The 17,482-nt window shown below is 39.3% G+C and overlaps 2 protein-coding genes across 6 annotated transcripts in view; one reads left to right on the top strand and one right to left on the bottom strand.

Moving 5' to 3' along the window:
* The window catches only part of LOC143415819 (uncharacterized), a 272,397-nt gene that overhangs the window by 220,571 nt on the left and 34,344 nt on the right, over positions 1-17,482 (top strand). The gene's annotated exons all lie outside the window — the stretch shown is intronic.
* LOC143415821 (uncharacterized) lies at positions 3,350-8,863 on the bottom strand. Of its 4 annotated transcripts, none has more exons than XR_013096257.1 (5): positions 8,730-8,863; positions 5,152-5,236; positions 4,636-4,771; positions 4,196-4,268; positions 3,350-4,035 (listed from the first exon to the last, which is right to left on the bottom strand). XR_013096257.1 is itself a non-coding variant. In XM_076881237.1 (5 exons), exons 2-5 carry the CDS (start codon positions 5,225-5,227, stop codon positions 3,976-3,978), a joined length of 345 nt encoding a protein of 114 aa, XP_076737352.1. In that variant the 5' UTR covers positions 5,228-5,317; positions 8,730-8,863; the 3' UTR covers positions 3,350-3,975. The 4 variants fall into 4 exon arrangements, 3 of the variants coding, with proteins under 3 accessions (XP_076737352.1, XP_076737353.1, XP_076737351.1); XM_076881237.1 differs by having other exon boundaries at positions 5,152-5,317; XM_076881238.1 differs by lacking the exon at positions 8,730-8,863 and adding an exon at positions 6,345-6,495.

Raw genomic sequence — 17,482 nt, 5'->3', positions numbered from 1 at the left:
GAAAATGTATGTTTAAAAAGCAGGTGGAAGGGTCATAAAGAGAGGAAGATAGAGGAAGCCATGACAATGATGTCATCCACTGGTTTTGACTTTCATTATCAAGTGTCATCATTACAGCCATCGCGGTGTTTCGATGGGTGAAGTCGTTAACCAGTAAGCATATCATGGTGTCACAGTTTTGGTCATTTTGATCAGGCATTGTCAGTTTCTTGTATTAAGGTGTTTTTACCGATTCTTTAGTTTTCCTGTTATTATATTCCTAAGTTTCAGTGTTATTCTGGTTAAGAGTTTTGTTCTTAGGTTTACTTTAGTGTCTAGTCTGTGCCTGTCATATTTCCTGTTTTACTTTGAAGGTCCGTGTCTCATGTTAGTGTGTCGAGTGTTACTCTCCCCTGTGTTGTCATTATGTTTCATTGGAGTCAGCTGTGTCCTCATGTGTGTACTGAAGTCCTCAGTCTCCTCGTGTTCAGCGTTGCTACGTCTGTGTTCCCTCCCACATTACACGTTATGTGTCTTTCAGGATTTTGTGCTGGTCATGTTTGTAGTTCATGTACCAGCCCAAAGTTTAGTTCATAGTCGTCACGGTTATTTTCCCATAGTCGGTTCTCATAGTCACTTCTATTATTTCCCAGTTTAAGTTTTAGTTTAGCACTCGTCACCATTCTTGTAGTGTCTTTTATTTTTGCACTCTTGTAATCGCTCCAAATAAAGGCATGTCTTCAGCCTTTCACCCTGAACCGTCTCCTCACCTGTGTCTGCTCCTGGGTCCACACACACCTTTGCTCGGTCTGCACTGCAGACCCTCACACGTGGCTAATGGTCCTTTCTGACTCTGAGCATTTACACAGTTTACAAAAATGGATTTTTGTTCTATCAGTATAAATAGAATAATTCTAGAGTGTGCTGCCTCACTAATAAGTCTCAGATCCACTGTCCTGGACTACAGTTGGTGGCAGTCTGCAGCTGCATCAGCACAGTGGTTAGAGTGGCCCTAGGTCAAGATGATGGAGTATGAGTCCGTTCAAGCAGGAGACGAGAGATTTGAGGCAGCTGAAGGACGACACTAGCAAGATTAATTAGCAGGGAGGTAATTACAGTAATTACATTTTCTATTTCGTCTTTCAGTGATTCAAAAATCCTGAATCATGCCTGTTTGCTATCCTAAAAGCAGAGACTCAATACATTTTATCATATAAATACTAAAATATTAGGACATGGTATTTATCTTATCCTGAGATATTACGTTTCCCCCCTTGTTGTTATCAAATAAAAGCTAAGAGTCATTCACCACCTCTATGGTTTCAGATGATGTGGTAATAAGTCATCTGTGAAGACATAATTCCACAGGGAGTCGCCATTACACATGGAAAATCTTTGACTTCCCTTTAAATCGCAGCTTGCTCACAGGAAGGCGTGCTGCCTGCACTCATAATGTGTTTTTTTTGTTGAATGTAGCGTCTGATTGTCTTTATTTCCTGGGTGATGACCTTATGACAGCAGGTCAAACCCAAACTATGAGTGATGGAACAGGCTGCACAGCTGGTCACAAAGAGAGAAAAGAAGAGGCCAGCGATGAGATTACTCATCATGATTAGCTCCTCTGTTAGTCAGCAACATTATAAAAATGGAAGGAACTCAGAGAACATTAGTCACACTTCCAATAACCATTACTGGTAAATATTTGAGATTTCTGCTGTTTTTCTATTATGTTGTTTTAATGCAGAAGTTTATTTCAAACCTGCCATAAATATGCTGTAGTTATAAAACCACATGTACAAAATACACAGAACACGACTCAAGATTATTTAAAATGGGATGTGAACAAAAATTATATTATCACGAATGTATTGAAGAAAATGTAAAGACGTACAAATATGCTTTAAAGAAAATCTAAAACCTCAGTTCTGGTATCTGCACCCATCTGCGCCCTATTGGCGGGGACTCATGGCTAATAGGGAGGAGATGTGGGAGTCGCACAGGTCAAAGGGACTTGTTGGTTATGCAAACAGCAGGAAACATCTGCCAAAGGAGGTGAAAGAGTAGAAACCTACAAAAATGGGACAGTTAGGATGCCATTCTCAGTAGTAATCCTGGTGTGTGCCTCCATCTTTGACTATTTTCAAGTCTTTGTGAAAGCACTTTGCTTTTTGAGTTTCTCTTTCTTTATAAAACATCCTTGAATATTAACTTTTTAAAAGTATATTTTCAAGAAAATCAGGCCTTCAGCTACAATTTATGAGACGACAATAAACCGCACACAGTCGAAGGACTGCGATGATTCCTCAAAAGTAGCTGTCTGTCAACTAAGAAATCTATAAGGCATGTAAGAGGACAGAATCACAGCTTCTAAAAACCAGTTTAAGCTTCAAAATGCACAAAATCACTATTCAGAGAGAGCAAACCAGACAGAACGGATTTGAAGTGAAGTCAGTCTGGTGTGGTGAACAGAGAGTTTCTAAACACTTTGGCTCAGCTGGATATATAAACAATAAGAGAAGGAGGACTCTTTAAAAATCGATAGCTTCAGTTATTTAAGCTGATCTCACTCCTTCTGTTCCTGTGACTCAAACAAATAGGTTTGACCTGCCATTCATACTTTCTTACACTGACACCACTTTAAAACAAGGTTTCCATGATGTCTGTTAACGTCCTTGTAAGATGGACTTCCACACACACAATGTTTGTGCTCTTGGATATCAGTTTTTATAATTACACGCACATATAACGACCCACAGTCTGTTCGGCGCCGGTCTCAGCTCTCCATTCTCATGCCACTCTCTTGCTTCACTATAAAGGTGAAAGAGATTGTCATCAGTTCAAACGCCACCAGCTGTGGCCCCACCAGCCTCTCCAGCACCGCCCCCTTGAGCTCACTGTACTACTTCGCCCTTGCAGCTGAGCCAGGGACCACACCTCCGCAATAGACCTGTCTCATGCCTCGTCTTCACCTCTTCTGCTGTCATCTGTAGTGGGAGGGACTAAGATGTGAGGAATAGAGTTAATTATGTGCAATCTAACGAATGACAAAGACGCATGTTTCTTGGCAGACTTGGGAACGCCTCAGTGTTTCCCTAAAGGAGCTGGAGGAGGAGAGGACCGTATGAGTGTCTGTGCTCAGTCTGCTGCTCCTGCAACATTAATGAAAGTATGAATAAAATATGTATTTGTGAATAACTTTTCAAGTTATTTTTGAATGTTCACTTTTACTTCTACCATATCGGTTAAATGCTGCCTCCTGGTGTCCTGTGATCATGACGTCATCATGAAATAATCACAACAATAAGTATTTTGTTGTCAGTTATAACACCTACAGCAAATAATAATTAATCAAACAGACCATTAAACAAAATCTGATTTCAGAAGCTTTTATTGATTTATCTTTGTTCTCAGCTTGAAGACAGAATAACATTCATATTTAATGACATTTGTAGTATATTTGCTAATTCTCACCAATCACTAACTGGCGTATCTTTACTCATTTCTCTAAATTATCATGAATTCTGCCAATCCTTTGTTTGTTTCTCTATTTTACATTCTTTAAATGTCTTACTGTTCAGTGTCATCATTTTACTCTTTATTCCTTACTCTGAAGTAATTTGGTGTACCCCCTGGTTTTAAATATGTTAAAGTAAGTAAAATGATATTGTATTGTATATATATATATGTGTGAACACAAGACTGTTAAAGCGCTATGAATAATTTGCAAAAAATAATTTACATTTCTTAACAAATATTTCTGTCAAAGTGTGAACTAATAAATGAGCAGAAATGTTTCCAGCAGCTGCTTTACTTTAACTTTGTTTCATCGTTTTCATCATCTTTACTTAGATTAAATCTATGAAAATCACTGTGTGAATTAAGAAACCTACGAGACATGTAAGAGGACAGACAGTCACTGCTTCTAAACACTGTGGTGCAGCTGGAATATACAAACTATAGTGGGAGGACTCATTAAAGATTAATAGCTTCAGTTATTTAAGCTGATCGATTTTCTACATGTTTATTTGAAAACATTGGAGGACACAGCAGAGTTCCCTGTGGAGGTGAAAGAGAGAAGGTGAAGCACCATTAGACAGATACACACAGTGTCTTTTTATTACCTATATTATAATCTTCACACTTTTGATAGAAGTTCACTGCTGGTTTTTCTAAACTTTGTGTCCACATTTTTTTTTATAAATATTTTGTTTCTCACCTCATTTATTTTCCTTTTAAGCCACTCGGTGTTTGGTCTGAGGAAAAATGTTCTTCCTGCACGTGTTTTGACCCTGGAAGAAAAAAACAGAAGGATAAAGAAAGAAGTTTAGAGCGAAGAAGACAAATCAAAGGATTGGACATTTTCACTTTATTGTTAACTGAACATGTGCAGGGTCCATTTTGCATTATGCTGTGAGAGAACAGCTCAGGTTTCCTCCAAGCTCATAAGCACAAACTCACAGATTCCCCAACGTCACCACATTAGAAACAATCACAGAGCAAACAGTAGTGCTGTATGTTAGAGAGGGGAACATTTATCTGCTACATCAAGGTTTCAGTGCAAATCTCATTTTCATTGTTGTGTTTGTAGATTTTTAATCAAGAATTAATTTCTACATTTTATTTGGTTTAAGTGAATTTAGAAGAAGTTCTACTTACACATAGCCATGAAGGCAGCCTGGTCTGTTGTCTTCAACGCAGCTGTTGATGTTTTTTGCCCATTGAGGTGTAAACGTGGTTCTTGCATTTTGGTTAGAATGATCTTTATAGCAGGCATTTTCCACGTGGTCAGCCCCTGCAGCACATCATCACACACATTGTGATTATTCTTCAGGGCCTTTCAGATATCATGGAGAATTACATAAACAACTCTCAGATGTTGTACGAATAATTTACTGATCCAGTTATTATGTGTAATATAAAAAATTATATAACTGACAAAAATACAGCTGGATTTAATCAGTAATATAAAATGTAGAGTTGCATTTTAAATTTATCCAGAAACAGCTGCTCTGTTACAGTCTGTGATAGTTTTAGTCTCTTTTCACACAGTTAGCTCACAGTGAGCAAGTTGCATTAAGGTCAGATAGATTCATAACCATGTTGAGAAACAGACTTTTAGCTGTTGTTACAGAACTTTGACAACAAAACAAACTCCAGAAATAAAAACTGTACCTGATACAGAGATGAGCATCACCACACTCAGGGAGATCAGAAGAATCAGGCGGCTGGTGGAGAGACTCGAACACATGTTGAGACGCTGAAAGGCACCAAATCTGAGTCTGGATCTGAGCTGTGAACAGGTTTGTTACCAGCTGATGAACTTGTCAAAGTGTCTGAACTGTTGTTTGTCACAGAAAGAAGAACTGCATTATTTAAGCCGACTATTCTGAGGTCATCATTTACTGAGAGACCAACAAACACCCATCGACAAGCACATCCACAGGGTTATTTAGTGTGTCCTTTCATAGTCATTAAGCCCTTTATGTTATTCATACACAATCTAATCTCAAATCATGCAGGAATAAATTCAGAATAAAGGTGACGAGAGGTCAATATCAGAAAATATATATAGAACTTTATTTATTAAATCATTTGTAATACAATTATAGTTAAAATGAGCCTCATATGAAAAGAAAGAGTAATGGCACCAACAGGAATCCTTTAAGCTTTTTTAGTCACAAACACACAATAGAATAAACACAGTCACACACAGGCAAGTATTACATGCACTAAACATCTGGAAACAGGAGAAACTCAGAGCATCCTGTCATCATTTCATGAACACAGGGGTAAACCTCAATGAGGTATTAAGCCTCCACTCAGGGATTGTACTTTGCCCGGCTGTCGTATTGCACCATGCCAAACAAAATAACTGAAAACACGACTGTAAACCCGAGACCATTGACCTGACTCAAATAAGTAGAATGGAAAGAAGTAAGAAGGGAGAAAAGTGGAAAAACAATATCACACACAGAGGCCATCCTACAGTTTGGGCTGCATACCTGTACCAGTATATATTTACAGTTCACAGTTTTTACAGGACATTTCACACCTTAAGCTGAATGATTCACCTGCCACACAGCGTGGTTCATTTCTTGTTAGTCAGTACTGACAAAAACTAAATGCAAAAAATGCAACACACAGTTCATTTCAAATCTTCTTTCAGTTTCATGATCCAAAACATCAAAACATTTGCTTTGTTCCTCGTCTTTCTTTTACTGTGAGCGTGCTCCTGAATGCCAACCAGCCTTATCTAAATGTTATACTTCAGCACTCCTTCCATAAGTACACACAGTATGAGCCACACTCGTGCTATATTCTCACAGGATGATACAAGTTCTAATTTTCAGTTTCATATTGCTTACCAACAACGTCTAAACATCCACACACCACATCTGCTGACTGCGACGCCTCTGTGATAGAACCGCGGAGAAAGAGTGAGCGCCCGCTGCTTTACACTCCCTTCAATCCCCTGGGTCCTAAAGCCTTTCTGGTAAAATCTCAAAACAATGATTCTGTTCATCTGCACGTAGTGTTTTCAGTGGGAGAAACATTTTTTCACTCATCCAAGTGAATTTTTCAGTCTCAGCTGATGAAGGTTTCCTGACATAATAAACAGCACATTTACATAATGACTGAAACCAGCACCACTGATTAACAATGGGACATGAGGTCAGTTCGAGTCCTGCATTGCTGTGTAGCTGTTTTGCATAAAGTCGTTTTTAATCCTCAGACACACAACCATTGACAGAGTGTACGAGGCACAAAAGCACAAGTTACTATCGTTACTTTGGAGATTATATAGATGTTTCCCTTTTCTTGACAAAATGTCATCATACAACATGTTGCCCAGTCTCAAACAAATGCCTCCTCCACTCCTGTTATGAGCAACTGTGACAATCACATTCAACTCCTCCCAAGATATTGATGCATCATTAGTCTGAAGCACTTACATGATTTCCTCCAGAGATAAATCTGTATTATAATCATCATCTGCTTGGGGCGACCATGGTTCAGGTGGTTGGGAAGCTCATCTGTAAACGGGAGGTTACAGATGAGGCTCGATCCCCCTGCTCTCTCTGTCCTGGTCGTTGTGTCCTTGGGCAAGACACTTCACCTACCGCATACTGGTGTTGGCCAGAGGGGCCGATGGCGCGATATGGCAGCCTCGCTTCTGTCAGTCTGCCCCAGGGCAGCTATGGCTACAACTGTAGCTTGCCTCCACCAGTGTGTGTGAATGTGAGAGTGAATGAATAGTGGAATTGTAAAGCGCTTTGGGTGCCTAGAAAACCGCTATAAAAATGCAATCCATTATCTAAGGCTTCATCAATTAAATTACCCAAACTCCCTCTAACCCTGGCTGGAACATGGTCTAGACTATCTACAGCAATCGTTCTAAAATCAACACGCTGCTGCAGTTCTCTGGAATTAAAATCAGGTTTATCCTTAGTCCTAACCCCACCACCCCTCTGCACAGTGTCAACTTCAATCACATTATCAGCATTGTCAACTGATTCAAAATGATCACCAGAAGATGCTAGAAGATCATCAAACGTCAAAATGACCTGCGGCTCTTGAACATCAGTATCACCCTTTGCTTCAAAATGATCACTACACTGTACAACCTCATTAGTTACCAGAACTTATGCCTCAAAAAACCAAGAAAGCTTGTAATGCTGTTAAAATCAGCCCAACTTTTATGTAAGAAAGTCTACCAGCCAACATACTGGACACTGTTCTGCTGAACAACAAACAGTTATGTTGCCATCATTGTTAGAATCTTACAGTGAAACAAAGGCTCAGATTTAATTATCCTGAAACTAAGTTAAGGCTTTCCACAACTTTGTTTTGCAAGTTACATTATTTATAAAATCAAAATAAAATGTATTTACGGTTCAGCCACAAGTGCAGTCTCTAGATCACACAACACATTTGTTTTGTATTCAAACACAGAAGCTTGGTATATTGTAATATTTCAGGGATTGCTTGTTTCCAGTCGTGGCATTACTGCTCAAATGACTGTCATGGATTTAGGTGATCCAAATGTAAGTGCAGAAGAAAGTCTTTAACAGAACATAACTGTCAGAGTGATAATTTAGGATTGTCACTTGTATTTGGAAACATATCATCAAAAAAATGCACAGAAATCAATTATTTTTCAAGAAATATTAAATAGATTCAACATCTTTCTTCAACAAAATTGCAGACTGCACAGATGGTACCCTCTCAAAGGAAAAAGTACTATAGCTTACTAGGGTATATATATTAGACTTAATAGTCACTATATACAGTAATTGACTTCTATTCCTTTTACATCAAATTAAAACTTTGGGTGTCAGATAATTATTTATTAAAAGCTAGACATTTTAAATGAGAATAAGAAAGAAAAGTATGTCTTTGTGCCCCCTTTTCCCTGTTAATGCCCTATCGGCCCCCCTGGCTAAACTTTGCTAGATCCGCCCCTGCACAGTTACCAGCCGTCAGCTAGAAAAAGATCCTGGAGTAGAAAGAAATATTAACTAAATTCTAACAACAGCTGATCAAGCTTAAACGTGCTGCTGTTGTTCAGCCGCTGGTTTCCTCTTTCTGGTGCAAAGTGGGCCAAAAACAAACAAGAGAGACAGAGTCGGACAGAAAAGCCGATCAGCTGATCATTAAGCAGTTTCATGATTGAAGTAGCAGCAAGAAGAGGCAGTCGCTTGTTAAGCTTAACGCAGGAATGCTTTACAAACATTCAGAGATGGACTTACACACTTGCTTTACTTCTCTCGGGGATAACTTTGTCGGAGATGAAATGCCAGGTTGCTAGCGAAGCTCCAAATGCTATCCAGACCACCGACAGGTCCCGCATGCCACAGCCGCTCTATCACGTGATGCATACTGCTCCGACGTGCTAACTTTCTGAGGTGAGTTACGGCGTGTTGCAAGTTTTGCGAGGTGCTTTCGTGATATTTAATGGATCGGATTACATTTTTTATTGTTCTCTGATATCCGATCCAGTAATTTAGGTCAGTATCGGACTGATACCGATACGTAATATCGGATCGGTCCATCTCTAGATGAGACTATGCATATTCATGTAATTGCAATAAAAGGAGCACTAACGGGAGTTTCTGCAGACACTCTGACGTGGTTCGAGTGGAAGGAACAGCGCTTGACCTCAGTTGGCCTCCCTCGCGCGTGATCACACGAAGAGCTGTGTTTTGTTTTGCTGCTGCAGTTGATTGTCTAATTGTTCCAGCAGGGTTTGTACTTAGATAAACCCAACAATAACTTCCCTTAAGTGCAGTGACAGTGGATGTGGGTTGGAGATGCAATGAGCTTGAACCTGCAGGTGACCATCTTCACTGACCAACCATCTGTGACAGAGGACTCATCTCCTGCTGCTGTCCTGCAAGCAAACAATCGTGTTTTTTAGAGCACCAACTTATTTGCTGTCTTAAAACCTTTTGTTCTGCATTTGCGATAGAACAGACTCCAATTTAGACAATCTCAGGCTCCCTCCCCACCGGAGTGGTGACCTTGAATGTCCCGCTTGTCAGTCTGGATAGCCCTGAGCACCACCTGACATACAATAATGTTGTGGAATCTTTTTTTTTTAAAAAAGGGGCTGTGCAATCATGGCCAATAACTTTTCATTCTGATGATCTCCAGAATAATTTAGGGACAAAACAAATTTCAATGTTCAAACACCTGCAGACTTCACTATATACAGTGTAGACAGTGTGGTCTCTCTAAACTAAGTTTGTGGGATATGATCTTTCAAGAAGTATTTTTAGAGATAATCAGGCCTTTAGCTACAGTTTGTTAGACAACACTAAACCGCACACAGTTTAAGGACTGCAATGATTCCTCAAAAGTAGTTTTCATTATGAAAATCAGTGTGTGAATTAAGAAATCTAAAAGGTGTTTGTGACCCGCAGGAGGTACCTATTTCAATAGTACAGAGCTGCAGGCACACAGTCAGTTAAAAAGGGTTTCATGTTAATACAAAATAAAATTAACCATGTAACAGTAGTACCTAAAACAATTAAAAGCTTTACTTTATTAAATACGGTTAAAACTATAAAACTGTATTACAGTATGCGAGAGACAGGATAAGCGACAGTGAACTTGATAAAAACAAATCAACATGTGACACACATTAAAAAGGAGGCAACTCACAATTAAACCCCGACTTGGCAAAAAACTTTAAAAAGGTAAATCATCAGTGTCATCTCCCCTAAAGCTCAAGAGCGGCAATGTGTGTGGCATTGATTGATTATTTGTGTTTTATGGTGTTTTAGTCTTAACTTTTTATTATATTTTGTTAGGTTTTAAAGGTTGCCTGTGTGTGTTTGTTCCTTTTTCTCTGTTTATCATTTACTGAGTTGTTTTGTGTTTTATGTTGCTTGATTTATAGGTTTCTTTTATTTTGCTTTAGTGAAGGCACGGCCGCTTGCTGTGGGGGGTAGGGACGTGTGGTGGAATTCCCTCTGATGCATATGAGTGTACACACTGGGAAACAAGTATAACACACAATTTAAGTTACAGAAAGACTGCACGGTAGAGTAATTGGTGGCACCCTTGGGCACTCCGATCTGTAGGTTGCCTCCCCAGGTGGCCGGTCTCCACCATTTTGATTAACTATTTTATTGAGCTGCTATTTTTAACTAGGGCAGCACGTGGCAGCGAACCTTGTTCTTTTAAGTAATGTTTGTGTCTTAATGAAATGTCTTAATCTAAGGTTTGGTATTGCTAATCCTGCTATTTAAGTCGGTTTCTTATCTGCGGCTCTATATTGGTGGTAGTTTCTCTAATAAGTTGTCTTCTATGAAATTGACTTGCCAAACCTCTGCTTGTTAATGACGAGCCTGTGTGCCTTTTGTTACTGTTACAACGTTTAGACTGGCTGTTGTAATCTCTCCTGGGGTGTACTCCCTCCCCAGGTGGCACCCTTAACACTATTTAGTTACCTTTACCAGTTTTCCTCCTTCACACCACCACACATACAATAATAATAATAATAATAATAATGGATTGGATTTATATAGCGCTTTTCAATGCACCCAAAGCGCTTTACAATTCCATTATTCATTCACTCACATTCACACACTGGTGGAGGCAGCTACAGTTGTAGCCACAGCTGCCCTGGGGCAGACTGACAGAAGCGAGGCTGCCATATCGCGCCATCGGCCCCTCTGGCCAACACCAGTAGGGGAAATGTCTTGCCCAGGGACACAACGACCAGGACAGAGAGCCTGGGGATCGAACTGGCGACTTTCCGGTTCCAGGCTTTCCAACCTCCTGCGCCACGGTCGCATACAAGAGCCCATCAAGAACTATACAAACAAAAACAACTGGGCTGACTGCAATTTCATACGAATACATTTCAGGGCTGTAGCCAAATATTTGACTACACTGATACACATTACATTTTTTTAAATGATTTTGGTTTTTGCTTTGCTATTTTCTTTCAATCAGTTTTTCAACAACGTTTTCATGTTTTTAAGTTTAATTGAGGTGTATTTCCATTAACCATTTTTATGGTCACCAGAAACATGCACCATATATATGTCTTTGGGAGGAAGCAGGAGTACCAGGATCATGCAAACTCCACACAGAAAGACAGTCCTGGATTTGAGGCCAGGACCTTCTTGCTATAAAGCAACAGTACTAACCACCACGCCACTGCAAGACCCTTACTGGCATCAAGCACTGTAGAGAAGTAGTTATTAAAAGCTGTGCACATGTCTGAAATGTTACCTCGCTTTCCAACATAGTGAAGTTCTTCTTTTACTGTTAAAAACAAGTTGTGATAGAATTAAAAATATGAAATTTCTTGGTCTGTAAGAAAAACCGACCAAGAAGTAGTGCAGGCAGATAGATAACAGTGTTTGCTTGGAATAAATGAACCAAGTGCTTCAGTTTATCTAACTACAACTTCTCCTCTCTCTCCACTTTTGCTTTCCTCTCTCACTCTCTACACCACAGGGAGAACTACATTGTCCTAAAGGCATCTCCTACAAACACAGATATGAATTCCTGGATGAAGATGAAACTGCAACCCAGAGAAGCATCAATAAAATACAAAATGCTGATTTTCAGGCTCATCTCAAAAGTTGTTACTGAGAATAAATGATCAATTTAGAAAGGTGACTCTCTTTTTCCTTTGTATTGATGATTCACTGTATTTCTATGCTTACTGTCTGCAGCAGTGACAGAAACACCGGAGTTATAAATAACTGATCAGCTAGTTCACTGACCTCAGAGACCATGTCAGCTCTGACATCAGAGGTGTGCGACTGACAGCGGTTTTACTAATACACATGTTATAAATAGAGTCATTGCAGACCTGAGATTGTAAAGCTTTGCATGTTTCACCTCTGAAACATCTCATGACACAGCTTGAATACACACAGGACCAAATGTGTCTGAATTTCCACAAGAAATGACTTTGCACAGCCAACAATGAGCGCCATGGCAACAGTAGTGGTGATGAAAAACATAAACGAGTGGAGAAACAAATTTAATTTCTAATGCGAGTTATGGACATCACATGTTGGTGTATTTTGTCGACAGCATAACACAGATTAAAACCATAACCTGACTGGTCAGCAAGAAAATGTAGCTTCTGTTGTGATGTCACTGTAAAATCACATATTTTATTCTAATATTTTAGACTCGTTTTGGCAAGACGGGATGTTACCTCAGCTTTAGAGCCACAGACACCTCTGGTATCATAACACCTCCATCATTCAACATCAAACTGGATAAATCTGACAACAGCTTCCCATCTGACCTCTTCAAAGTTTTTAGTTATTGACTTATTTACTTATTGTATATACAATTTAATGAAGGCATGTAAAATGAATCCTTCATACAGTTTCATTTTGACTCTGATGAATAAACTAAATGTGGGACAAACACAGTGTTTGTGTGGGACAACAGCACATTACCAAAGCAGGGAGGCTGTCAAATATCTTATATTTTAATGCAATGTTTTAAATTCTCTTGCTAAGTCAATACAACAGGAAGAAAAGGAGGCTAAACTTTGTTGTTATGATCTCACACAATAGGCTGTATTTTATTCAGCTGTTCTGCCTGGTAACAGTCTTTGGGTTTCAGTAATGATGTGTCCATAGATCAACATGCCTTTTTTAGCCATTTCTGTATATTTTAGCAATTTTTAGCCAAGTATGACTTACAAATAATGTCACATCACATCATATTTTCCCTCAGTTTCTCAGATTATATTGCTGCATCATTTTCTTTGTGTTCATTTCCATCATATTTACCAAAATCTGCACAGCGTGTAACTTTCGTGACTTTCCCTGTGAGTCTCCGTGGGTATAGAATTAGACAGGCTAAACTTAATTTAAGTATAAGAAATGTTTCCATTCAGCTGCACTGACTAAAGCCAGACCTTATGAAAGTGCATGTCCTGCAGAGTCGGTCAAAATGTGGGACAGGGGGACATAAAATGTTGTGCAGCTGCGCTTAAAGAGGGACATCAGGTCACCCGATACAGATACAGGTTTCATGTTCCAGTGTCCTCATAAATGCACATAATGTACATGATCCAAAGCAACACTTTTCCTCAGTTTCCTCTTACGTGAAAGTTTTCTTTCATTATCAGCTTTTCGTTAATATTATTTGTAAGGATTAATAAAAATAATGGTTTTGCCTCAGCTCTGTTATGAACTGATTTCTACCTGTTATATTTTACATGTTAACAATTTGAAAGAAATGTGACACTGAGTCAGAACAGAAATTTCTCTGCACTGCCGCCCAGAAAAGAATCACCAAACTGCATTAGATTTTACTTTAAACATGAGCCATATTTATTTAGAGTCACAAAGAACAACTTTTATTACTGTCATCTACAACAAATACAACAAATTAGGAATGATGTTGATCGCTTAAAGGCTAAAATAATAACTTACATAATAAATAAATAAATACATCTGCAAAAAGAATTACAATTAAATAAGTACAAAATGTTGTCTTTGCTCTGATGTTTTTGTGGTCTCATTGTTGCTTCATACACTTATCACCGGAGGACATTTCAGTTCTCCCTGTGGAGAAGAAAACAGAGAAATATTTACAGTTAGAAATATTTTACAGAATATTTTATTATTACTGTCTGTTAGGCTGATCTATAGTTTTGTCTTTCTACGTTACTTCACAGCGGGAGTCTGATATTATCGTCCATCAGTTTCACACCAGCAAAGGCTAATGAGTGGCTTCCCCCTCCTACATTTTTAGAGGAGGTTTCCTTTCATCCCATATCTCTTTATAAAACACTGACTTCACTGGATGTGAAGTCAGTGTTAATTAGTCAGTGGAATTAGTTCCTAATTCCATAGTTGAACTCCACCTCCACCATGCTGGGATACAGTTGGTGACAGTCGCCAACCTCGTGTGCATAGTGACACCAGCTCTCCTGCAGGTCCTAGTTAGAGCGGCCCAAACCAGTAGCTCCCAGTGGATTTCCAGAAAAGAACGTCTGCTGTCACCAGGCACAGTTTGAGATGATGGAGCTGGAGTTCATTCAACCGCGAGATGAGAGATTTGAGGCAGCTGAAAGACGCAGCGACTAAACTAGACGGGAGGGGATTTTCCAGTGATAAATTCACTGTAGTCAACGCATCGTGCTGACTATGATGGAAGATGGACGTTTGGCAACTTAGTTTAGTCGGGTGTTTCCTTTAGTGGAACTCAATCCAGTAATCTTGTTTGCAGAAGAGTCACTTTGAGCGATGTCACCTTTGACTCACCTTCTCTATTTTGTCTTTGAGCCACTCAGAATTTGGATCAATGCACCATATCTTATTTTTATGCCGCTTGTTGATGATGCTAAAAGCAGAAACACAAACAAGTGAAACATGTTGTTACATCAGTGTCTCAGTGCAACATGTATAATGTACTCGTTATTAACATGGAAAATTCAGAGTTGTGTTTAAATCTAGGCTTGCTCACAGGAAGGCGTGTTGCCTGCAGCGATAGCGTGGTTTTTGTTCAAAGCAACTTTGGATTGTCTTTACTTCCTGGGTGATGACCTTGTGGCAGCACGGCAAACCCAAACTCTGAGCTGAGGAATGGGCTGCATGAAAAGAGAACAACAATGAGCTTAATCAGCATGACATGACACGAGTGTTATTGTAAGTATGAAATGAACTCAACAAATATTAGGAATACTGCTATTATTCATGATTATTAAATGTTCCTGAAAGACATTGATCATTTTCTCTTAATTTTGACATTAAATGATTCATTTCATTCAAGAGATTTTCTTAAAAGAAAAAGAAAGTGGGCTCTAGATCTTTACGTGACCCCTAGTTTCTGTTATCCAATAAAAAATTATTACAACTAAGCAAACAGGCATCAGGTTTCTCTTAAGAGGATCAAAACGTGAGATTTAACCTCTAAAAGTACATTTACTGATTGAATTGCTGTATTGAGGTTGTTTGCACTCACAATAAAACTGTCAAAACAATATTAAACATCTTTCTGGTTGCATTAAAGTTTGAGATACAATAAAGATAGTGTTTCCTTCTATATAGTGAAAACACTGCAAACACCATTAAAATAAGAGCTGTACCTTTCTGCACAGAGACGAGCATCACGACAGGCAGACAGAGCAGGAAAATCCAGCGGCTGATGGAGAGAGTCGGACACATCTTCATGAGCTGAAAGGCGCCAAATCTGACTCTGGATCAGTGCTCTAAGCAACTTTGTTAGGCTGACGCTTGTGTGGTCTTATATACTGTAGTTTGTCACAAAAAGAGGAAATGTGGAAATTGAGCAGGCTATTCTGAGGAAATGATGTACAGCAACAAACACTCCCACTGTGTGTTCTTCATGTCTTTATATGTTCACGTTTGTTGTTTTCTTCTCCTTTCTTCAAACTGGCCACATGCTGCCATCATCACCTCTTACTCGTCATCACGCTCATAGCTAGATTGATAAATTGTGGCTGATGTGCAATCCATGCATGTACTCATGCCGGACCTTGAACTTTGACCTATTTCTTCACCAAATAGGAGTTATCATCGAAGGGTTTTTCAGATCCACATTTTTAGCTTTGAACAGCAGAATCCAAAGCTTGACTGTGTGGTTGTAGCAAAGCCTCCAATGAAAGGGATTTTCTTATTGTCTATCCTTTTTTAGGTTGGTTCCTTTCAGTACACCACCCTACAGTTAAAGTTACATGTTCAGTGGACATTTTTGTAACTTTTTGACTACAGACAGAGCTCATTTAAAAGTATACATTTACAGAGTAAATCAGGCCGCCAGTTTTCGGTTCGTGAGACAACACCAACTGCACAGAGCTGCCATGAAAACTGCTGTTTAAAATGAATTTTAAAAATCTATAAAGCATGTAAGAGCACAGTGTGTCATGCCTTCTATCCAATTAAAACCTTAAAAACATAAAATCATTTACCAGAGTGCACACTACACCAGAAAAAGAGCAAGATCGGGAGAGAGGAAAGTGAAGTGTAGTTGGGATCCAATTGATCCAAAGGAGAGAGCGGAGTTCTATGTTCCTACCCTAACCTATGGCCACAACACAAGTTGGGGCCATAGTATTGAGTATTGACTGAAGGAGTAAGATCAATGATTCATGGATTCAAGCAGCTGAAAAGGGTTTCTGGACTCAGACTCAGAGATCATTCAGGAGGAACTCACTCCATCTGCTCCACATCGAAATAAAATTAATCTTCTCTCTTGTCTAAAAATTGCTGAGGTCACAACATGACAACTGACAGAGGAACACAGGGCACAGGGAGAGGATGAGAGAAGAAGAGGCAGCTGTGCAGCAAAGACACAAAATAACTCCAGCTTTGTGTCTTTTTTTCTATTCTAGCTGAAGTACGAGACAAGACATTCACCTGGGACAAAATCAAGATTTGAAAAAATAAAGATTAACTCACATCATCTGTTTGATCGGAACCACTAAGGTCTACTTGGGTTACGTGTACAGCTAGCAGAGGTGGGTCTGAGAGCAGTCTTTCTGACTTCATGTGAGAGGTCAGTGTGTCACAGCTTCTAAAAATCAATTTCAGCCTTAAAGTGTATAACATCACAAATCAGACTCTGCAAGAGAAGAGAGAGCAAGCAAGAAGGAAGTGCTGAGTTAGACTGTGTGTGCTACTCTGTTTGTGGGTAACAGAGCAGAGTCTGACAGCAAAGCGATTAATTTACTGGCTGATTTATGTTCCTACCCTCACTTTTGGCCACATGTTGTGGGTAGTGATTGAGTGTGAGATCTGTTATTCGGGGGTTTCCAAGAGATTCGGAACTGACAAACTAAAACGGTTAAATGTCAATAAGTCTTATTGTAACTAATGAAACTGAGATAATGCAAAGTGAACCTAAAGGATTGTCCCTCAGGAGACAGATTTGTTGTTTCCTGATGCAAGGACTCACAGACAGATGGTTCATTTATTCAACTGCATACTTTTCCCAGTTCTCCAAGATAAGCTCATCCAAAGCTCCTTTATAAAGTCCAAATCCTCTT

This window comes from Maylandia zebra, unplaced genomic scaffold (assembly GCF_041146795.1).
Source record: "Maylandia zebra isolate NMK-2024a unplaced genomic scaffold, Mzebra_GT3a scaffold05, whole genome shotgun sequence".
In the NCBI taxonomy this organism is placed as follows: Eukaryota; Metazoa; Chordata; class Actinopteri; order Cichliformes; family Cichlidae; genus Maylandia; species Maylandia zebra.
The sequence above is the reverse complement of the archived record's forward strand: the minus strand, read 5'-3'. Positions and strand labels throughout refer to the sequence as shown.

Excerpts from the sequence above, each read along its gene's own strand:
- LOC143415821 (XM_076881237.1), bottom strand. The coding sequence starts at position 5,227 with ATGTGTTCGAGTCTCTCCACCAGCCGCCTGATTCTTCTGATCTCCCTG. Across the intron at positions 4,772-5,151 it reads GATGCTCATCTCTGTATCAG|GGGCTGACCACGTGGAAAAT; the intron begins GTACAGTTTTTA and ends GATGTGCTGCAG. Across the intron at positions 4,269-4,635 it reads GGCTGCCTTCATGGCTATGT|GGTCAAAACACGTGCAGGAA; the intron begins GTAAGTAGAACT and ends TTTTTCTTCCAG.